The 24,259-nt window shown below is 42.2% G+C and overlaps 1 protein-coding gene across 1 annotated transcript in view; it reads left to right on the top strand.

The window, feature by feature from the left end:
- Window positions 1–24,259, top strand: part of ATP7B (ATPase copper transporting beta) — a 116,767-nt gene that overhangs the window by 37,944 nt on the left and 54,564 nt on the right. The window contains exons 2-6 of the mRNA XM_007945229.1: window positions 7,069–8,314; window positions 16,819–17,076; window positions 17,923–18,086; window positions 20,864–21,025; window positions 23,107–23,183. Coding sequence (XP_007943420.1) covers window positions 7,069–8,314; window positions 16,819–17,076; window positions 17,923–18,086; window positions 20,864–21,025; window positions 23,107–23,183 — 1,907 coding nt within the window. The remainder of the gene's footprint in view (window positions 1–7,068; window positions 8,315–16,818; window positions 17,077–17,922; window positions 18,087–20,863; window positions 21,026–23,106; window positions 23,184–24,259) is intronic.

Raw genomic sequence — 24,259 nt, 5'->3', positions numbered from 1 at the left:
ATAGAGGCTAGGATTTACAGTACATCACAAAATGGAGGACTAAGGCTGGAAGGGCCATATTAAGTAATTCACTGTACTGCTGGTGACTTCAAGGGATAGTTTCAATTCAAGATTTGAAGAGCCACTCAGGATCATAGTCCTGGGGACTCATCTAGCCTCACTAGGTCCAGTAAGTCTGGATTCTTTAAGAATTTGAAGTCCTGTTCCACATTTTTTCTCCCTTTTTAGCAGGATTCATCTATTGTGTTGTGATTAGAAAGTTCAGTAGTGGTAGCCGGGCACCATCTAATTCTTCTGGTCTCGAGGAGGAGGCAGTGGTTTATATAAACAATTAGTCCTATAGTCTGATTTCTTCTCTGATTCTTGAGTTTCCTTCTTTCTCTTCTGTTCCAGATGAATACAGACCAATAGTTATATCTAAATTAGTTATTGTTTTAAATTAGGTAGTGCATCTGCATTGTACATTAAGTTGTACATTGAAAACTAATTATTTATTCCCACTCTTATATCCTAGCTACCTAACACTCCAGCTGCCTAATGTTCAAGCTTTGTATTGTTTTTTTAATCCATTTCCTCCATAGATAATCTGTAAGTATCTATGTATGTGTGTGTGTGTGTGTGTGTGTATATATATATATATATGTATATATAATCTTTTTATTTACACAGATAGTAGTTGTTGTTGTTGTTGTTGTTATGTGCCGTCGAGTCGGCCCCGACTCATAGCGACCCCTCCTTGGGTTTCCGAGGCAGTATCACTACGGAAGTAGGATTGCCCAACCTTCCTTCCGAGGAGTGGCTGGTGGGTTTGAACCGCCAGCCGTCTGGTTAGCAGGCAAAGTGTCTTAGCCACTATGCTAACAGAGCTCCCAAATTCAGAGTAGTAGCATACTGTAATAAACTATTATTTTAGTAGCCATCTCAATGAACTGCATATCCTTGTACTCAAACCTTTATGTACTTCATTTCCATATTGACTCTGAATTTGGACATATGAATGGGTTTAGCCAATGGGGAATTAGCAAGTGTGATACAAATTGAGGCTTATTAAGTGCTCAAACGCTGGGACTTATTCTCCGGGAGTCCTTGCTATTGTTACACTTTCACTCTGAGAACTCCGGAGCTACCAATTGTGAGATAATCAACCTAACCCTGTGGAGAGCATACATGGAGGAGAACTGAAGTCCCTATCAGCAGACTCAATTGAGCCTCCAGTCCCATTCAAGCCACCCCTGATGATATATGGAACAAAGATGAGTTTTTCCTGCTCTTTGAAAAAATATGAGCTGTTATTTTTAGCCACTAAGTGTGTTTTATTAGCTCTGATGGTGCAGTGGTTAAGCACTAGGACATTAACCAAAAGGTCAGTGGTTTGAACCCACCAGCAACTTTGTGGAGCAGAAGGCTGGTGATTATTCCAATAAAGATTACAATGTAGGAAACCCTATGGAGCAGTTCTTATAGTGTCGCTATAAGTCAGAATTGATGTGATGGCTACAAAAAGGATGTGAGGGCAGCATCTTATGACCTCCTCTAACTTCCCAAGTGGGGGAGGAGCATCCAGAACATCAGCAGCCCAAGGCTGATTCTTATGTGATGGAGGTCAGACCTGCTGCCACACTTCAACCTTCTTATCAATTCTGACAACAACCATCCTTCCCAGTCTCATTCTCTACTTCTCTGCTGGGTTCAGTAATTCATTGTAACAGCTGCACAGAATTCACAGACAATACTGACAAATAATGGAGTTTACTAGGGAAGTGACAGGTTACAGTACAGATTCAGAAACACTCAGATTACAATTCACTAAACTGGACAGTTGCTTTTGACCTATATCACAGACACAGTTCTCTCTGGCTTATGCCTCTGCACTGTTCAAGATTTGAAGAGCCACTCAGGATCATAGTCTTGGGGACTTCCTTGAACAATTTCTCTTAGAAAGACAGCATGAGGCCAGTCCCCATGAGGCGGAGGTCAAAGATGTCCCAAATGTCCAAACTACCATGCTACTCCATCATTTCAGACATTAACTCCTCCTCCTCCTCCCAGTAATTTCCCCAGTTTTAGGGTTTTGTATTTCGCTGTAACGCCTCACAGAACTCACAGACACCCAAGGGTTCGTCTCACGTAGTAGTGGTGGAGGCTGGCAGGCTGGTGAGTCCTGGGTCCGTGAGTAGGTCTGGTGGATCCTCCCAACTCTTGGGGTTTGATGAACCTCGATCAGCAGATCAGATGTCGGCTGCTGTTCCAAATCCAGGGGTGAGATGAGGATGAGCCAAGACACAAAGCTGGAGCAAGAGGAGAGCGAATCTTCCCAGGAGATTCATAGGTATACCCCCAGGGAAGCTAAAGGTGGTGATTTGAATTATACCCTCCAGCAAGGCAGGACTCAAGGCATATTCCACCTGTGTTGCCCCAACAGAATTAACCTAAATCCCATCACAGAGTTGATTGCCAGTCATTATAGGGAATGACTGCTACCAGCTGCCCAGCCAAGTTGATACCTGACCTTAACTACCACAGCACCCCAAACAGGCATGGATAATGGGATTTACAAAACATCACAGAATGGAGGACAATGGCTAGAAGGGCCACATCAAGCAATTCACTGCAGGACTCATCTAGCCTCACTAGGTCCAGTAAGTCTGGATTCTTTAAGAATTTGAAGTTCTGTTCCACATTTTTTCTCCCTTTTTAGCAGGATTCATCTATTGTATTACAAAGCTCTTTCAGGCCAGTATTGTAAAGCTCTTTTAGGATTGCTGATAGGTGGCCAAAGAGGAACCCCACTTTGCTAACATGCATCTTGCCAGAAGGCACTCAGCTTTCTCACTCCATGGACTAGAAAGCCCACCATTCTGTCTCTTGACAGTCTCTTGGTTCTGCTGCCTCTGCTGCCACCATCCCTGCCCTTTCTCTCTGCCAGGGAGGTCCAGCACAGGGATCTCAGGTCCAAGGATGTGCTCTGCTCTTGCTATTTCTCTCTTGATGTCAGTGAGATCCCCCTTTTCCACCTCTGAGATGGCTCTTTGTAAGCCTAGCAGGATGACAAAACTATACACCTTATTTTCATGGTTCCACCCCTACAAGGGTGTCATGTACCTTATTTACATTATTAACAAGCTATCCAATCCTCTTGGTGGGCCACAAGCACTTTACATTTGCATAGTCTCACTGAGTCATCTGGTGGAATCACAAAGACCATGGCTAGAAGAGCCATATTAAGTAATTTACTGTGCCCTAACAGCACACAGCAGTGCGCAACAATAGACAACTGAAACACACGATACATACATTACATATTTTGTGCCTTGATTTTAGTGAACAATATATTAGATATCAGTCCATTTTAGAACATTCAGAACTACCTCATTCTTTTTAAGCACTGAATAGTACTCTATTTCATTTCTTTCACCAAAGTCGTATTTTCCAACTGTCAATGCTTCATCCTCTTTATTTCCAACTTTTGCATTCCAGTCACCAGTAATTATCAATATATCTTGACTACTTGTTAGGTCAGTCTTAGGCTTCAAAAGTTGGTAAAAACTTCAATTTCTTCATCTTTGGCTTTAGTGGTTGGTGCATGGATTTGAATAATAGTAACTGGTCTTCCTTGTAGGTGTATGGATATTATCCTATTAGTGACAGCTTTATATTTCAGGATAGATCTTGAAATGTTCTTTTTGACAATGAACATGAAGCCATTCCTTTTCAATTTGTCATTCCCAGCATAATAGAACATGTGATTGTCTGATTCACAATGGCCAGTACCAGTCCATTTCAGCAAACTAATGCCTAAGATATTGATCTTTATACATTCCATTTCATTTTTAACAACTCCCATTTTTCCTAGATTCATACTTTGTGCAGTCTGTATTCTGATTATTAATGAATGCTTGCAACTGTTTCTTCTCTTTTTGAGTCATGCCATATCAGCAAATAAAATTATACTGGAGATCACATGATAGAATTTTGCAAGACCAATGACTTATTCACTGTAAATACCTTTTTTCAACAACATAAGCAGCAACTATACATGTGAATCTCACCAAATGGAATATACACAGAAAAAAAAAAAAATTGACCACATCTGTGGAAAGAGGTGATTGAGAGAGAAACTCAATAATATCAGTCAGAACAAAGGCAGAGAGTGACCATGGAACAGATCATCAATATGCAAGTTCAAGTTGAATGTGAAGTAAATGAAAACAACTCCAAAAGAGCCAAACTACAGCCTTGATTATATCCCACCTGAATTTAGAGACCATCTGAAGAATAAAATTTGACACATTAAACACCAATGACTGAAGACTAACTACATTGTGGGATGACATCAAGAACATTATACTTGAAGAAAGCAAGAGGTCATTAAGAAGGCAGCAAAGGAAGAAAAGACGAAAATAGATGTCATAAGAGACAATGAAATTTGCTCTGTCATAAGAGACAATGAAATTTGCTCTTGAATAGGGAGTAGCTAAAGCAAATGGAAGAAAGATGAGATAAAAGAGCTGAACAGAACATTTCAAAAAGATTGTCGAGCAGACAAAGTAAAGTATTTGTCATGTGCAAAGACTTTGAGTTGGGAAATCAAAATGGAAGAACACGCTTGACATTTCTCAAGCTGAAAGTACTGAAGGAAAAAAATTCAAGTATCAAGTTGCAATATCAAAGGATGCTATGGACAAAATATTGAATGATGCAAGAAACATCAAAAAAAAAAAAAAAAAAGATGGAAGGAATATGCAGAGTCACTTTACCAAAATGAATTGGTCAACGTTCAACAATTTCAGTAGGTAACATATGATCAAGAACCAATGGTACCGAAGGAAGAAGTCCAAGCTGCACTGAAGGAATTGGTGATAAACAAAGCTCCAGGAATTAATAGATACCCATTAAGATGTTTCAACAAATGGATGCAGCACTGGAAGTCCTCGCTTATTTATGCCAAGAAATTTGGAAGACAGCTACCAGGCAACTGACTGGAAGAAATACATATTCATGCCCATTCTAAAAAACAGGATCCAACACAATGCAGAAATTATTGAACCATATCATTAATATTACCCATAAGTAAAATTTTCCTGAAAATGATTCAAAAGTGATTGCAGCAGAATACTGACAGGAACTTCCAGAAATTCAGGCCGAATTCAGAAGAAGGCATGGAATGAATTATATCATTGCAATGTCAGATGGATCTTGGCTGAAAGTAAAGAATACCAGAAAGATATTTACCTGCATTTTATTGACTATACATTTGACTGTGTGAAACATAACAAATTATGGATAACATTGTGAAGAGTGGGAATTCCAGAATACTTAATTTTGCTTATGAGGAAGCTGTACATAGATCAAGAGCAGTCATTAGAATAGAACAAAGGGATAATGCATGGTTTAAAATAAGGAAAGGTGTGCATCAAGATTATCCTTTCATCATACTTGTTTAGTCTATGCTGAGCAAATAATCATAGAAGCTGGACTATATGAAGAAGAACAAGGCATCAGAATTGGAGGAAGACTCATTAATAACCTGCAGAATGCAGACGACACAACCTTGCTTGCTGAAAGTGAAGATGACTTGAAGCACTGACTAATGAAGGTTAAAGACTACAGTTGCAGTACGGATTACACCTCAACATAAAGAAAATGAAAATCCTCACAAGCGGACCAGTAAGCAGCATCACAATAAATGAGAAAAGATGGAAGTTGTCCAAGGTTTTGTATTACTTGATTCCACAGTCAACACCCATGGAAACAGTAGTCAAGAAATCGGACATCATGTTGCACTGGGCACATATGTTGCAAATGACCTCTTTGAAGTGTTGAAGAGCAAAGATGTGAGTTTGAAGACTAAGGTGTGCCTAACCTAAGCCGTGGTATTTTCAATCACTTCATATACATTCAGAAGCTGGACAATGAACAAGGAAGACAGAAGAAGAGTTGATGCCTTTGATTTATGGTATTGGCAAAGAATACTGAAAAATACCATGGGCTGCCAGAAGAATGAACAAATCTGTCCTGGAAGAAGTGTAGCTGGAATGCTCTTTGGAAGTGAGAATAGCCGTACTTTGTCTCACCTACTTTGGTCATGTTGTCAGAAGGGACCATTCCCTGGAAAAGGATATCGTGCTTGGTAAAGTACAGAGTCAGCAAAGAAGGGGAAGACCCTCAACGAGATGGATTGGCACAGTGGCTGCAACAGTGGTCTTAAGCACAGGAAGGATTGTGGGGATGGTGCAGGACCAGGTGGCATTTTATCTCTTGTACATAGGGTTGCTATGAGTCAGAGCCAACATGACAGCACCTAACAACAAGAGAATGAGAAAGGAGCTCTGGTGGTGTAGTGGTTAAAACATTCAGCTGCTAACCAAAAGGTCTGCAGTTCAAACCCACCAGCTGCTCTGTGGGAGAAGGGTGAGGCAATGTGCTTCCATAAAGATTTACAGCCTTGGAAACCCTAGGGGGCAGTCCCACTGTGTCCTGTAGGGTGACTGTGAGTTCGAATTGACTCAATGGCAGTGGGTTTCCTTTTAGTGAATTTTAAGAAAATGAGACAGACAACCCTAGAAAGAGATGTAGAATTGTGGTATTGCTTGTTCTGGGTGTTCACATTTCAGCAGGTCTGAGTTCTGTGGGGAGGTTTCAAGTATCAGGTATTAATGGAGAGGAGGGAAGCTCTCTGGGACACCTGTGCTTCCCCTGTGCATTCCTGTCCTCTCTGCCTCTCCACTAGGCCGGTCTTGCTGTGTTCTATGCATATATGCCACATCGTGTTTTCCTTCTTTCCTATAGAGACATCTGCAGCTTCTTAATGAAACCATTTTATTAAGGTGGTCAGACAGTTGACTTATAGGTTCAGAATCACAAAATGGCAGAGCTAAGAAGCTGAGTATCTGAACCCTTTCATTTTACAAATGCTGTTTTATAATTTTCTTTCTCTGTATTTTATATTCTTATACTCTTAGAATGTTTTGACACCAGTGGCATTGTTTTTTCAGCACCATACAAGCTGGGATATTTTAGAAAATATTTAGTTTTAAGGACTAAAACATGTAATTTCTTTCCTTTTAGGTCTTATCTAGACTTTCTTTGCCTACTCAGCCCTGGAATCCAGCAATGAAGCAGAATTTTGCCTTTGACAACGTGGGCTACGAAGGCGGTCTGGATAGTGTGTCCCCTACTTCACAGATAACTACCAGCACGGTCAGCATTCTGGGCATGACTTGCCAGTCATGTGTCAAGTCTATTGAGGGCAGAATTTCCAGTTTGAACGGCATCGTGAGCATTAAAGTATCCTTAGAACAGAGCAGTGCAACTGTGAAATATGTGCCATCAGTCATGAGCCTGCAGCAAGTCTGCCGCCACATTGGGGATATGGGCTTCGAGGCAAGCATTGCTGAAGGAAAGGCTGTCTCCTGGCCCTACAGGTCCTCACCTGCTGAGGAGGCTGTGGTCAAGCTTCGGGTGGAAGGCATGACCTGCCAGTCCTGCGTCAGCTCCATAGAGGGCAAGATTGGGAAACTGCAAGGAGTGGTGCGAGTCAGAGTCTCACTGGGCAACCAGGAAGCGATCATCACCTATCAGCCTTATCTTATTCAACCCGAAGAACTCAGAGACCATGTCAATGACATGGGTTTTGAAGCTACCATCAAGAACAAAACAGTTCCCCTAAGTCTGGGACCAATTGATATTGGACGATTACAAAGCACTAACCCAAAGAGACCTTCACCTGCTGCTCAGCAAAGTTTCACTAATTCTGAGACCCTGCGGGACCGAGGAAGCCATGAGGTCACCTTGCAACTGAGAGTAGATGGAATGCACTGTAAGTCTTGTGTCTTCAATATTGAAGAAAACATAGGCCAACTCCCAGGGATTCAAAGTATTAAAGTGTCCTTGGAGAACAGAGCTGCCCAAGTACAGTTTGAGCCTTCTCGCGTCTCCCCTGTTGCTCTGCAGAAGGCCATCGAGGCCCTTCCACCTGGAAACTTTAAAGTTTTTCTTCCTGATGGTTCAGAAATTAGTAGGACAGAGTGTCTGCCAGATGTCAGGCCTTCTGAATGCCACTCCTTTGGCTTCTCCCAGAGAAACCAGGAGCCTGGAGCACACAGTACTGTGGTGCTTGCCATTGCTGGCATGACCTGCGCTTCCTGTGTCCAGTCCATTGAAGGTGTCATCTCCCAGAGGAAAGGGGTACAGCGGATATCAGTCTCTCTGACTGAAGGGACTGGAACTGTTCTCTTTAACTCTGCTCTAATTAGCCCAGAAGAACTCAGAGCTGCTGTAGAAGACGTGGGATTTGAGGTTTCCATTATCTCTGGTAAGTTAATTGACATGTTTACAGTGTATCTGGGGTCATCTTCTTTTCTTTTTGTTTCCTACAACACTGTACATGGGTGATATGAGAGGTGAGCCATACTCGTTGCCTTACATGTAGATAATGCCAGCAAAATTCTGTAACTTTTTCTTACATGTTAAGTTTGTTAGGCTAGAGGAAATAGAATTTCCAAGTTTGTAGGTTTTGCCCCTCCTGTGGCATAGTGCTTAAGGCATTTGACTACTAACTAGAAGGCTGGCAGTTCAAACCCACCAGTCACTCCTTGGAAGGAAGACTGGGCGATCTACTTCTGTAGAGGTACCTTCTGGAAACCCAGGGGAGGGGTTGCTGTGAGTTGGCATCGACTGGATGGCAGTGAGTTTGGTTTTTGTTTTGGTAGCTGGGACTAAAAAGCTATGTTCCTTAGGTTTTTGGCCCTTTTTCCAAAGAGGATTCTGACTCTGCATTCTAAAGAATATAGACCCTGTCAGACCCTTCTCTCACCAAAGGAATCATCATCACTTTTCCTGAAGATTTATCTGCTAAAGAAAATTATAAAAACCAACAGTACCTTAGTTTCCATTCCTAGAGACCATACTTTTAAAAATGGGAATTACAGAATTTAACAATGATTTCCCTTGCCTCCCTTGATGATGATGAGAGAAAAGGGAGTGGGCATGACAGTCTAGATAAAGCAAGTTGCCTTCATAGCTAAATGTCACATCATGAGGTCAGATTTCTAGCATGGTGACCATCTGTGTCCCCCCTTCTCTCCTTGACCAGCCAGCTGATAGCCATTCCCATGCTTCTTGTTTTTTCTTCTATTCCCTGCCATGAGAGCTCTACAAATGCAACACCATTTTAACTCCTTTGCGTTTCTGCCATGTACCAGGTCCTGTCCTAGTTGTGGGGCTACTGATCAGTAAGGCATGCCCTCTTCTAAGAACTTACGCTCTAGTGAAGCAGAAGCCGAGAAAATGTAGACCATTACGGTGCAGCAGGACACGTCCTATGCTAAAGGGACTCAGGATGTCCTGTGTGAGCCCAGGTGAGGGGCACCTGGGCCAAACTCGGGGACTTAGGAAATACTTCTTTGGTAAGAATAGTAGCTCCAGAGTAGTCTCTGGAAGGATGAATGGGAATGAAACAAGTGAGGAGCAGGAAAAGGGAGAGGTGGGGAAGGTAGAAGCAAAGGAATAGTCCACACAATGAGACAAACTTCAGTGGGAGAGGAGGCCCAGTGCGTGGAGGAAGCTATGGGTTTAGAGAGAGTTGAGAGTGAGGACTAAGAGTGGAGGGTGGTGAGTGAGGCCGAGCAGGTGAGACATGCATATATCTACAGAGCCTTGCATGCCAAGCTGAGGGGTTTGGGGTTTGTTGTGAAGGCAAGGGGAGTTCCTGGTGGAATTTTGAACAGAAAAAGCACAAGATCAGATTCTGTTTAGAAGACCAGTCTGATGTCATAATGTAGTGTGGATCAAGAGGCTTGAACCACTTGGGAGGCTGGGTAAAAAATGACATGGGACAAGAGAGCAGGAGCTGAATTTGAAAGACATTCAGGAGGTCAGATTCACCAAGCATGTTGTCAGGTTAAGGCTGTGTGTGTGAGAGATGTAGGGAGTGCCTAAACTGTACACATAATTAAGCGCTTGACTATGAACCTAAAGGTACCCAGAAGTACTTTGGAAGAAAGTCCTGGTGATCTACTTCTGTAAGATCACAAGCATTGAAAACCCTGTGGAGCTCAACACATGGGGTCACCATGAGTCAGAATTGACTCAACAGCAGCTATTTCTTTCTTTCTTTCTTTTTTTTTTTTTTTTTTGGTTGGTGAGATGGAGAAGACTCATGAAGGAAAGGGATCTTTTGGAATGAGCCTCCTAATTCATTAGGATGATAGATGCAAAGGGTAGCAAAATATATTGGCCTTGAATTCTGAGGTGGGGGTGTATGCGGAGAGGGGCTGGAAATGGAGATTTGAGTGTCTCCAGCATATAGGGAGAGTCATAGGAGATAATGAGAAGACCCAGGAAGAGCAAGGGAAGATCTCTATGGCATGGTATGAAAGGAAGTGGTACATAGAAGAGGAGAATCTCTAGATAGGTGACCTGAAAGGACCTGAAGAGTGGAGTCCTGGAAACAAAGGCAGAAGTTTCAAGGAGGCAGTTTCAGGGGCCACAGAGAGGAATGGCAGCCATGGCCTGGAAATGTCAGATTTATAGACATTTGCTAGTCCACAAGCATTTACCTTGTTTACTACCAGGAAGAACAAATCTCAGAAGAACAGCAGGAGTGCTGCTTAGAGTGAGAATGGGCAGACTTCATTTCACGTACTTTGGTCATGTTGTCAGAAGGGACTGGTCTCTAGAGAAGGATATCATGCTTGGTAAAGTGGATGGTCAGAGAAAAAGGAGAAGACTCGACAAAATGGATTGACACAGTGGCTACAACGATTGGCTCAAGCATAGCAAAGATTGTGAGGATGGCGCAGGACCAGGCAGTGTTTCTTTCTGTTGTTCAGAAGGTTGCTGTGAGTTGGAGGGAGCTATGGTGGTGTAGTGCCTAAGGCATTTGACTGCTAACCAGAAGGCTGGTGGTTCAAACCCACCAGCCACTCCTCGAAAGGAACATTGGGCAATCTACTTCCATAATGATACTGCCTTGGAAACCCAAGGAAGGGTCACTATGAGTCAGATCCGACTTGACGGCAATGGGTTTTTATGAGTTGCAGCTGATTCAGCAGCACCTAATAACAACAACTAGTAGGAGGTTGGTAGTAGCAGGGTCCAGGTAAGGGGGAAACCAGGCTGCATAGGTGTGGACATAGGTAGGGGCTACCCAGTTGCTGGAGTAGGGGTTGGGAATGGGGATAGACTGAGAATTCCAGAAAGAAATTGAAGATAAGGAGGGAGAGGGGAAAACAGGGCTGTATCTCTGTTTGAGAGGGAGAGCTATTTATTTATTTATTTGTGTGTCTGTTTGTTTAGTTATTTAGTTAGTAATTAACACTTTCTTTTTTCTGTTTATTTTAGAAGATGGTTTATTATTTGGCTAAAAGGTAGCTTGCAGAAATAGCTTCAATTCCATGTTCAAAAGTTGTCTTAGAGTGAGTCTTTGGCGTTCTTCTGGTCTTTATTGATCCAGTAGATCTGGACTTTTTTAGGAATTTGAATTGAATTTTGGTCATACTTTTCTTCCATTCTGCATGGGACCTTCTATTGTGTCCCTGGTCAGAATGGTGGGTGTGGTAGACAGGCACCATCTAGTTGTTCTGGTCTAAGGAGGAGCTCTGGTAGCTTAGTGCCTAAGGCACTTGACTGCTAACCAGAAGGCTGGGGTTCAAACCCACCAGCCACTCCTCAGAAGGAAGGTTGGGCAATCTACTTCCATAGTGATACTGCCTCGGAATCCTCAAGGAGGGGTCACTATGAGTCAGGGCTGACTCGATGGCACATAACAACAACAGAGGTTAGAAGAGGCTGTGGTTTGTGTGGGCTCTGGTAGCATAGTGCCTAAGGAACTTGACTGCTAACCAGAAGGCTGGCGGTTCAAACCCACCAGCCACTCCTCGGAAGGAAGATGGGGCAATCTACTTCCCATAGTGATAGTGCCTTGGAAAACCAAGGAGGGGTCGCTATGAGTCGGTCCAACTCAATGGCACATAACAACAATCCAACATTAGTCCCATGGAGACAACTATTTTTTAACTGTTAGGATCCCAAGAGACAGGCTCCCCTTTCTTCTAGCGTGGATCTGTAGACTGGGCTGGAACTTGGACAGCTTCATCAGCCTTGGCCTGGAACACAGTGCTATCATGGAGCTGGTTGCTGGGGTCTCAGGGCAAAGCCCATTTGCAGCGCTGTAGCCAGTTGGCTTTTGTTTTCCCACGTCCAGCTTCCTGTGGCCACAGAGTAACTTTGTCTCCTTGAAAATTTTGCTATACTGAGACAACTTTCTTCTCTTCCTCTGAACACATATGTGCCATTAAGAGAGATAATTGAATCATGAGGAAGCCTTGGCTACATTCTGTACTTTGTTTTTGTATTAAGTTTAAGGAAGCAAGTTTCTGAGAAAGCAAAAATCAATAAGGAAAATGCAAAAGAACAATAAACCCTGTACTCAAAAGGTAAGGAATGTAGTACAGGCTCAGCATCTGCTGTATTTATGTGAAGTTTAGAGTCTTTCAGAGCGAGGCTCTTGGCAGTGAGAAGGAATTAGCAATCAACTACACATTACAGAATAATTGAATTTGACTGAGTAAACCTTGAAAAAAGAAGAACAGTGATGTTTATTGGATAGAGTTGTGAGAATTGTACTTAGTCCAAAAGGTATTTTGGTTATTTTATTCAGCAAAGGCAAATTTATAGGATGCCCAGTTAAATTTTAATTTCCATTCAACAAATAATTTTTAGTATAAGTATGTCCCCTGCAATATTTCAGACATACTTAAAATAAAAACTTATTCATTGTTTTTGTGAAAAGCAAATAAATGTTCCTGAGTGTCATACACATATTTGATCTGCCAACCCAAATTTAGAGCAGACTATTAATGGATCTAGGAGCTCTGGTAGCATAGTGCCCAAGGCATTTGACTGCTAACCAGGAGGCTGGCAGTTCAAACCCACCAGCCACTCCTCGGAAGGAAGGTTGGGCAATCTACTTCCATAGTGATACTGCCTCAGAAACCCAAGGAGGGGTCGCTATGAGTCGGGCCTGGATTCTCGGTGGTTTCGCAAGTATATAATGATGTAGTCATTCTCCACTTTGTAATCTGATGTGATCATCCTCCATTTTTGCATAATGCCTATTTTCACCTAAGGACATGGTTTTTGTGATCTAATTATGTAAGTATAACCTGACTATGTAACTATGTAAGTGAGGGGCAGGTGTATCTATATTTGACCAATCATTCTGTATTGCATAGAACTCCTTGAGGACATTCTTCAAACCAGAAGTGATGTGTTTCTTTTCTTAGTCACTGGCACCTAACACATAGAAGATATTTCTGGAGGAAATGGAAGAGAGGGAATTTCAGATGCCACAGAAAGGGTGGTAACAGGCACAGTCCAAGGGTGTCCCAATAGAGGGAATTTAGTACTGGGAACTAAATACAAAGGTGATAGAGACAGGAAAAGCTAAATAGGGACAAGGGAGGAAACTTGGGAGATTAACAACAGTAGGAAGTCACCACTTTTCAGAGCTGCAGGGTTTGAGGGAGGAGGGATGTCACTAGAGCCCAGGGACTGAGCCTGCCTGGTGGTACTAGACCTCTGGGACCTCAGAAGGAGAGAGGCTGTGGGGCAAGAGCTGGAATCCCAGGGAGAGTGAGGAACACTTTGGCTTTTCCCTTTTGTCCTACCTTTTCCCACATGTTATCTCACATGGACCAAAATTAGTTAGAAACCACTTGACAAGGGAGCCTGGGACTGCAGTCATCAACCTCCTGTGATAGAGTGTGCAGCAGGGGAAGGGTGGGCTATGAATCTGAGACCAAAAAGGTAAGTGGCAGGCATTGAATTTCAGTCAACTAAATTACTGAAAATTTTCTACCTGGTTTTCATCTAGAAAGCAATTCTACACTGGTTTGCCACATAGGTATTTTTTGAATGAATGAAAGAGTGGATGAAATGAGTCAGTGAATACACATATACGTGAATATAGTATGAAGAAAATCGTTGGTCATGTATAACATGTTTCTACCATCCTTATGGTGAGGCATTGGTGGTTCAGTGGCAGCATTCTCACTTTCCATGTGGGAGACCCAGGTTCAGTTCCTAGTCAGTGCACTACATGTGCAGCCACTGCCCATCTGCCAGTGGAGGCCTGTGTGTTGCCATGATGCTGAATGGGTTTTAGCAGAGCTTCTAGACTGAGGTAGACTAGGAAGAAAGGCATGGCGATCTACTGAAAATCTGCCAGTGAAAACCCCATCATAGGAGCTAACACCACCACCAAGAACTCTGATGGTGCACTGGTTAAGGCATTTGACTGCTAACCAAAACATGGGAGTTCAAGTCCAGAAAGATCAGACAGTCTGCTTCTGTAAAGATTTGCAGCCTTGGAAACTATCTGGCAGTTCTACTCTGTCCGATAGGGTTACTGTGAATTGGAATCAACTCGATTGCAGTGGGTTTACAGTGTGCCAAGTTCTATTCTAAGGTTAGAGTATAGTGGTATTCAGGTCAAGACCCTTACCCTATTAGGAGCTTAATTCTGGTCAAAGAGAACAAAACCAGGTAGACAGGTATGAGTACATCATAATTTCAGGAGGTGGGCTTTGTAGGCTTCAGTTGGGTTCTTGTTGTTATAATAACAATAGCAACCACAGCTGCTGTTATTATTAATAATAGATATGCTAAAAGTAAATGATACCAAGAGAGAGATTAAAGAAGAGTTTAGAATTAAGATTAATTTTAAAAGAACATAGTAAGTAGTACATGGTCATTGAAGAAAAAAATGTAAATTTCACATAAGCAAAAAGAGCCAAAAATATTTTATAGTCCTATCACTGTTTCTAAACAGTGGTTTATAACCCATGTTTAACATTTTTTGTATGTGGTCTTCTAGACTTTTTCTAAAGGATATATAAAATTTTTTCAGAATATAAATTTATATTATACATAGTTTTAAAATCTGTTTTTACTTTACAGTTTATTATAAACTTATCTTTAGGTTCATGCACATGTTTGCAGCATGATGTTTAGTGGCTGCATAGCATTACTCGCTGGGCATGTAGTATAAGTTACTCAGTCAGCTTCCTGTTGGATCATTCCCATCTTTTTGTGTACATAATAGTTGTAAATAACACTGATGGACATCTTAGAGACTAAATCTTTGTGCACTTAAGTATATAATGTTGTTGTTGTTGTGTGCCGTCAAGTAGGCCCCGACTCATAGTGACCCCTCCTTGGGTTTCCGAGGCAGTATCACTACGGAAGTAGGATTGCCCAACCTTCCTTCCGAGGAGTGGCTGGTGGGTTTGACCGCCAGCTGTCTGGTTAGCAGGCAAGTGTCTTAGCCACTATGCTACCAGAGCTCCCAATATAATAATACTTCATTATTCCCCTAATATAAGTGTCTAAAAGCATAATTGGTCAGAGGGTATGTTCTGGTTACCTAGTGCCACTCTGACAAAAATATACCACAAATGGGATGGCCTTAACAAACACGATGGCCTTAACAAACAGGAGTTTATTCTCTTACAGTTTTGAGGCTTTAAGTCCAAGTTCAAAGTGCCAGGCTCTAGGGGCTGGGTGAAAGCCCCTCAACCTTGGGGTCCAGCTCTGCCTCCTGCTCCTGGCCCATGGGAGCTAGAGGCATTTCTTCACTCAGACGACTGCTGGCTGCTAAGGCTGAGAAGCCCAAGGTTGACAAAGAAAATGGCACAGTCCCGATGTTACCAAACCACATGGCAGGCCAGTAACTCAAGTCCACTGTAAATTCCAAGGTCAGCAGGCTGCTGAACAATGACACGGCTACATGCAGGGTCCAAGCATGCCACAAGCTAGCAACCACTCCCAAGGCTTTTCCTTATATACAGGAAACAGGCCACATCCCAAAGGCAGCTACTCAGCTGCTTGTGGTAGATCCTACCATGGAGGTGATTGTCAGTCTCATCATGGGGAATAACTACGACCAGCTGCCCAGCCACTCAACCAGGCCCAGCCAAGTCGACACACAAACATAACTACCACAGGGTATAAACATTTTCATTTAGTTTCATCAGCAAATGCTTGTTGAGCCTTTTCTAAAATGCAAAGCAGTTTGGGTTACTGTTTATCATGTTACCAGAGCTCTCTGTTATCAAATAGACTTCTAGAAATATGCATCAATATATATGCCCACCAATAGTGTTAGCAAGGGAGCTCTGGTACCATAGTGCCTAAGGCACTTGACTGCTAACCAGAAGGCTGGTGGTTCAAACCCACCAGCCACTCCTCAGAAGGAAGGTTGGGCAATCCACTTCCATAGTGATGCCACTTCGGAAACCCAAGGAAGGGTCGCTGTGAGTCAGGTCCGACTCAACGGCACATAACAACAACAGTGTTAGCATGGATTGATAAAGGACCCAATAGCATAGATTTGCTTGGATTTTTGTTGATTTTTTTTTTTATTTTTCAGGGCTTCTAACTAGTTTATTCTGGTTTGACAGCCTGCTGGTTTTCACCCCAGATATGCTGAATCAGAATCTACATTTTAACAAGAGAATGAACTGGTTCAAAGCCCTGTTTTAACTTTCTTTAGCAATCTCTGGAAGCCCAGGACTTAGCTGGGCCATACATCAGTGTTAGAAATTGGCAGGTTAGTGAGGGGGTATGGAATTCTCTGTAATAGCATGAATATTACTGAAATATCATTTGGAAAGAAAGGCAGGCGAATCCAGAAAATGAGTGATGACCTGGGAAAATAGGGAGAGAGAGAAAGTGTCAGAGGGTTGAAATTACTGTCTTCGAAAAAACCAATTGTTTATTCTTCTATTTTGAATTATTTCTGACATTTTATCCTAGAAAACTGTTCTAGCAACCGTGTTGGAAGCCACAATGCTGGGAATTCTATGGTGCAAACTACAGGTGGTACATCTGTGTCAGTACAGGAAGTGGCTCCCTGTGCCAGGGAGCTCCCTCGCAGCCACAGCCCCGGCCACTCATCCAACTCAGCGCAATCTTCCAGAACAGTGGTGCCACAGAAGTGCTTTTTACAGATTTCAGGGATGACCTGTGCATCCTGTGTATCTAACATAGAGAGGAATCTGCAGAAAGAAGCTGGTGAGAGATCTTAATCCATGTTGACTTGGGAATGCTGTTGTAGATGGTTATACACTGACATCTGTGGAGCAGGGCATCTTTGTTTTCCCTTCAGAATCTCCAGTGACTGTGTTCATCAGTAACCAAGATAATCTGAAAGGAAGTTCATTTCAGGATAGTATAGATGCCTATCTAATGCTCTTGGGCAAATGGCATTCATTCTAAAAGGTATTTAATTTGTTTGAGAAAAATATCTCTGTGTAAGTTAGCCATGGAAAACCCAGTTTAAAGGTTGTGGACCATCCATCCCATGGGTAGACTCCTCTAGTATTTATTCAGTTTTTCCCCTTCCAATTCTTTCAACCCCTTACTATGATGTATAAATAGCCTGCAGTTTGTGGAAGGATTTCCGTTTCAAATATTCTGTCCTGTTGTCCCCGTAACCTATCAAATGTTGCAGAAACACCAGAGGTTCTTTTTCCTTTAAACCACATTTCTGATACTATCTCTTAAACCTGAAAATGCGACAAAAATCCTGTCCCAATATTTCGTTTGAAAAATATCCTTGATGTAACAACAGTTGATAGATGCAGGTGATTCTTATGCCAGCTAAACTTTGAGAAGCACATTGAAATAGCCTGAGGAGCTTTAAAAATATTGATGCCTGTCTGATGTAATTGGTCTGGGTTAAGAACCAGGCATCATGATTATCAGAAACTCCCTCAGGTGATCCACATGTGCAGCCAAGTTTGAGAACCGCTATTATAGAGGCTTCCAGTAGAGGTCCTCTTCTTTGTTAAATTATGTTAAGCACGTCATCTCAGAGACTTTGCCTAGAGTGTGATAGCTGTGACCTGATGGTTTCAGGTGTTCTGTCGGTGCTGGTTGCATTGATGGCTGGAAAGGCAGAGGTCAAGTATGATCCAGAAATCATCCAGCCACTTGAAATAGCTCAGCTCATCGAGAACTTGGGCTTTGAGGCAGCAGTAATGGAAGACTACACAGGCCCAGAGGGCAACATTGAGCTGATCGTAAGTAGCTGGTTGGGTTAGAGAGCTTGAGGGCTTTTGGGTTAGAGTAGAGGGCTGGTAGCTTCTGACAATTTGCAGTTGAATTTCTGGTGACCGCCTTGGTTGTGATCAGTAAATTTTTACCATCTTAAATATACGGGGTCACTATGAGTCGTGTCTGACTCAATGGCACATAACAACAACAAATATACCTTATTTAGTATTGGTGGGTTTTGTTTTGTTTTCCTTTGACACCAACACCAGTGGCCTATTTGTTTTGTGAAGGGAGGTCAGTTTTGTCCAAAATCGTAGCACTGTATGTTGCTGAGTACGTTGAGGGCAATTTGGTGGGTCTGAGGGCTACTAGACAAAGAAAAATTAAAAACAGTGGGCTGTCATGAGGTTGGTGATTTAGGGAAGATTGAGTATGGCAGTCCATAAAACCTAAAGGAAACTAGAATGCATGAAAGTATCTTGAGACTAGGAGAGGAGAGTTGGCATGGTACTTGGTGCCATTAAAAAATGAGGGATTGTTGGTAATTTGAGGGTGCTTAGGAGGTAATTGGTGACCAAAGTGTCCTAACACAATCTGAGGCTAATGCTGAAAGTGGTTCTCTTCCCAGTGTGTTTAGAGGGGAAGAGGAGGTATTGTTTCCTTTTTACCTGCTGTTACTCATGTCACAAATAATTGAGAACAACAGGCATTTCTAATACTTAGAGTATGCTATGTCTGCAAGCACTTTGGTATGAAGTTCTTTTTGTGTCAACAAAAGCAGGCTTAGAAGAAGCCCATGAGGAATTTGAGTAATGCTGTTCTACCAAGTCAAAAGATCTTTTAATTGCTTGATGTGTTTGGTCTCTGCCATTAGTGGTAAGTAAATGTTTGAAGAAAAAGTATTGAAGACGTGAGTTGCACATTGAGCTTGTGGCAAATAGTGTTTTTGTAGAGCAAACTCTTTGCTTTCATGGCTGCCTATGTGTTAGGAGCAAAGTGTAATACTCACTGGGTCACAATTCAGAGAAGCCCTGTGATAGAGGCAGGTCCCTGCTGTAGGCCCCCAGGTGTACGCATGTATACCTTTCTGCTCAGGTTGCTTGTGGAAAAATTTTAATTGAGAATATTATTGAGAAAGGTTAAAAAAATTTTTTTTAAAAAAAGAACACTTTTACTACAACATATTTTTTAACGAAACAGTATCAATAGTCATTTCATCATCACATATTCATAGACATTTTAGGTAGATGTCTGTATTTCATTAGTATTCTAGGAGATGCTGGCCACTGATACACAGAAGAGTGCATTGCCTGATTTGCAAAGTATATTACAGTAATGGCAGGTCACATGTCATACTTCTATTTTGTCTTGTCAGGACACACAGCATGGTATGGCATAAGCAGAGTAAACCATCTGTGTACAATGGACTTGAATTCACTGCATACACTAGCTGTAAGGGACTTTCTTCACCTTGCTGATCCTGTTCCTCTGCATGGACTTGGCAGCCAGTCTGGGCTCCTGCTCCAGCTTTACCATTCACTGGCTGTTGTGACTTTGGGCAAGTTGCTAAGCCTCTCAGCACCCCAGCTTCCAAGACCTATGTCATGGAGTTATTGTGAGCATGAAGGTGCATAGGACAGTGCCTGGCACATTGTAAATGCTCATAAATGGTTCTTATTATTACTGTTATTGTTATAAAAATAAAAAAAGAGCTTAAGAGCACCAATGAAATATTTGTAGACTTTGTACAATTCTATCTGCACAGCCACCTGGCAGCACGTAAGCTCCTCATATTTTCCTTGGGTTCTACGCCAAAGTCAATGTGTTGTGATTATAGATGCGCTTCTCTCTCCTTCCTCCCTAATTCCAGATGGGACTCTCATCTCTTTTGGTCTTTGAATCTGGCATTACTGATGTGAATGTCAAAGTGTAGTTCCAATCAGCATTCCAGACCTCATCCTTGGAGTGGCTTCCTATGGAGTGTCTGAGTTAGCACACATTTTTTTTAGCTGGGTATGCAAGAGACTTCATGCTGTGGACTCAACCAACTTTGCAAACTTCCCTCTTCTTCCTCTCTTACGCATATTTTATGCCCTGCCGAGCTGGCTTTTGATGGCTGCCTGGACACCTTTGCTGTCCTGCCTTTTGCTTTTTCCCAAGCTTCTCTATGCAGAACCTCACATACTCTTACCTTCACATGTCAATATCCTGTCCGACTTTGATACCAACTCAAATTCATCTCTTGCATTCATTTCCTAAATCCTTCCTTCCTGTTGATAATAAAGAATCGACATTATCGCCCTGGTGCCTCTAGAGCACTGAAGTAGAGAGCGTGTCAGTAGTAGCTCCCAGTCAGATGCCAGTGACACTCAGGATATGCAGAGCAGTATAGTAGTTCTATGGGCTTTGCAGAGGGCCACAGCCTTACCCTTGGCAGCAGAGAATGTATGTGCATTCTTATCCCGACACTACTGGTACAATATCTGAGACAACAGGGTAGAAGTGGCTTAGGGAAGCCCATGGTTATTAGAGCCAGAAGTCAAGCCTTAGTCTGTTGCCATCTGTTCAGTGATGAACTCTGTCTCCTGTGCTTAGGGGGGAAGAAGGTCTGCTTGTGTCTCTGAAGCCCCCAGGGATGTTAGGGGTAAAAATCTTGCACATGGAGTTTGGAGGTTAGAGTCTTGGAAGTGTGCTGTGGAGGAAGAAACTCTTGTGGCTGCTTTTCACCAGAACTCCCTGATGTGCCTTTGTTCGGCCCCTGTCGAGGCTCTGTCGGTGGGATTTTTGTCATCTTGTGTTGCAGATTAGAGGGATGACCTGCGCTTCCTGTGTTCACAACATAGAGTCCAAGCTCATGAGGACAAATGGCATCACCTATGCTTCAGTGGCCCTTGCCACTAGCAAAGCCCATGTTAAGTTTGATCCTGAAGTTATTGGTCCACGGGATATTATAAAAATTATTGAGGTAAGTTGTTTATTTAAAAATTATGCTGACTGTTTTTAAACACATAATATAACCATTGTAGAAAAATGAGAACATACAGATAAGCAGAAAGCACAGAATGAAAATCACCTAAATTTCTCCAGCTTTTCCCATCAAATAAGGTCAATCATTTTAAAATAGTCTTGCAAAGGTAAGTGGATGTCATCATCTGAGGAAAAAAATGGATGAAAAAAGATGGGAGAAAATTATTATAATTTTGATTTCAGCTATTCTCTAGGAAGCATCAGTATAGCCAAGATACCTGGCACATTGGATTATATTGCTCCAGTTATAGTTTTTAAGTATGAGCTATATCTCAAAGAGCTGCTCATTTGGGAATAATTGTGCCGCATTTTGCTGCTATGCAGATTGCCTTATAATAGGGTAATTTGTAATTTCTGCTTTGGAAAATCCACTATAATAGTTTCCACACACTCCTACCTCCTACTTTCTCCCTCAGTTTGCCAACACACATACTATTTCCTTAAGGTTTATGTTATACTGGACCATGAGAGAATGATCATTGGTGGTAATCTGAGTGGCCTATTAAAAAATGAGCCAAGACTCAACAAGATTAACTTGTAACAATAAGTAAAAGATAAATTAAGTTTAGGGGGAACTACTACTTCAATTGCTTGTGAAATGAAGCATATTTGTAGCAGGGTTAATGTTGTCCTTCATTTTCTCTTCATTGTCGGTGTATTTTGTTTTCTTAAAAAGATACTGTCTGTTGTATGGCCTAGTAGAGCTTTTGGGAATGTAAATATGATACTGATGGTGGTGATGATATAATGCCTCACACTTGGAGGCAGGCAACACAGCTACTTTATCAAACAAAGACAGAACCACAGAAAGGTTAAGTGATTTTGCTCACAGCTGGTACACAGCTAACTGGGCCGAACTAAGGCTCAAACCCAGCTGTTAAAATTCCAAATTCAATAGCCTTTCTTTCCACCACAAATCTTAAAGGATAGCAGTGATGTGGCAGAAATGAGGCACAGAAGTCAGACTGATGCAGGAAACAGTAGGGAGAGTTCCAGGTCATAGCTTTGACTTTGAACACACTTCAGGTGCCCTTCTTTATTATAATACTCTTGCACACTTCCACCCAGTCCCTGAGCTTGGTACAGCATCAAGCTCTTGGTCCTTACTCTAGGGATATTGCCTCCATTTTTATTATCTCTGGGACATCTTTTCCTAAAACAATTAGGCTGGTATTGGTTGTGAAAGGATTTGTCTTTAGGTAGCCTTAGATGCCTTTCTCCTACCATAACCTTTTATTTCTGTTTCAGAGCCAAATAGCAAAGTTCTGGGGTTCATCCCTATATTGTCCTGATGGACAGGACAGTTCCTGGCATCCTCTTCTGTTGTGTATTCATAAAGTATGCCAGAGACTTAGTGGTCAGGTCAAAGATGGGAGGGAGGATGGAGGAGTGAGGTGTAATAAATGCTTGAGTTAATCCCTGAAAAAGACACAAGATTGGGTGTAGTCGGGCCACAGTGTGAGCCATGGCCTCCAGATATTAAAGGAGTCAAGTTCTACTCTAGTGGGAAGAGCACATTCTGTGAGTCTGGAGACCTGACTGCTGGATCTAGCTCTTCTGATGACGCTGTGACTTTGTGCAAGTTATTTAACCTCTGTGACCATCAGTTTGCTCATGTGTAGGATAAAAGTACTCATACTATTTGATATTTGGGATTCCCCAACTCAAAAATTCTGAGTTTATAACTTCACATTGACCTGCTTTGGGGCCTGGTAAATTATCCTAGAACCTGCTGCCTTTGCAAACAGGGGAACAGGAGTGGCCATCTGGAGCCATATCTCTAGATGTGATACAGCTATAACCATAGAAGCATGCTGAACCTCTTGAACAGGATGTAAGGTGATTTTGGTGAAGAAGTCTTAAAAGAGGCACAGCCAGTACTGTCTTCTGAGGCAATTTGGGATTAATTTTCTAATTTCAAAGAATGTATCATGATGTTGATAAAATATTTTCTTCTAATGCATGTTTTAACCAAGTACCTTCCTCCTTGCTCCCTACCCCTTTCTTTTTAATAACAAGGAAATTGGCTTTCATGCTTCTTTGGCCCAGAGAGACCCCAACGCTCATCACTTGGACCACAAGCTGGAAATAAAGCAGTAGGTAGAACAGAAAGTATAACTGAAGTCCTTGGCTAAGTACTTTCTTCTCTGTGGGCCTGACTCTATGGCCTATTCTGCACAAATGCCTTCCTGCTCACCTGTGTCCCTACTGTTCCTGTCTTCCCATGAATTCTTCCACATAGATTGTTTTTACCCTCGTAATACCTTTTAGAGTAGAGCCATCCAGTAGACTTCATGTAGTGATGGAAATGCTCTGTATCTGTGCTGTCTAATATGATAGCCACTAGCCACATGTGACTACTGAGTGTCTGAAATATGGCTAATGTGACTGAGAAGTTCAATTTTTAATTTAATTTTAATAACCACATGTGGCAGATGGCCAGTGAATTGGATAGTACTTACATTGGGAGTGAGGGAATGTCGATTTTTTTTAAAGATTTTTTTAAAGATTTACAATATTTTAAGACTTTATTTAAATAGATTCTGGACTAGGATTACAGGCATCATGGCCATGTGGGAAGACAATGGCCTGGAAAGCAGGAGACCTGGGTTCATTCATTGTTTTGTTTGTTCACTTATTATTCAATAAACATTGAGGCCTAAGTGTGTAGGATATTGTGCTGGTGCTGGGGATGATAGAATGTCATGCTACCTTAAGAGGGGCCCCTAGAGTGGCTTGGAGATCAGTAGGTGAACAATGACAGCAGTGATTCAAGTGGTGGTCAGGGAAACCTCCAAGCAGGAGACACGAGATCTGAGCCTCAAAGGATGAGCAGAAGCTTGCTCAGCTGAGGGAGTAGGGGTGGAAGGGAAGGTCTTTTAGGGGTATGGGGACAGAGAGGGTGTGGGGTTTCAGAGACTCATGTGGTTTGTTCCGATTGGCATGCCCAGAGCAAGGAAGCACTGGCAGGAGAAGGATCTGGAAAGCTGGTGAGGACCTGACTCTCCGGGTGCCTTAGGCGTCAGCTTGAGAAGTATGGGACTTGGTTCATAATGTGCATGTGCCTTAGTCAGAGCAGGTTCTGTCTGGTGACTACAACTGTGTACCTTTCAGTGCATGAGAAGGTGGCTGAGCAGGTCCCCAAGTCTGTGCTGCTTTTTTTTTTTTTTTT

Source organism: Orycteropus afer, unplaced genomic scaffold (assembly GCF_000298275.1).
Source record: "Orycteropus afer afer isolate SDZICR_OR568_19922 unplaced genomic scaffold, OryAfe1.0 scaffold00134, whole genome shotgun sequence".
Taxonomy (NCBI): domain Eukaryota; kingdom Metazoa; phylum Chordata; class Mammalia; order Tubulidentata; family Orycteropodidae; genus Orycteropus; species Orycteropus afer.
This window is presented reverse-complemented; position numbering and strand designations above follow the sequence as displayed.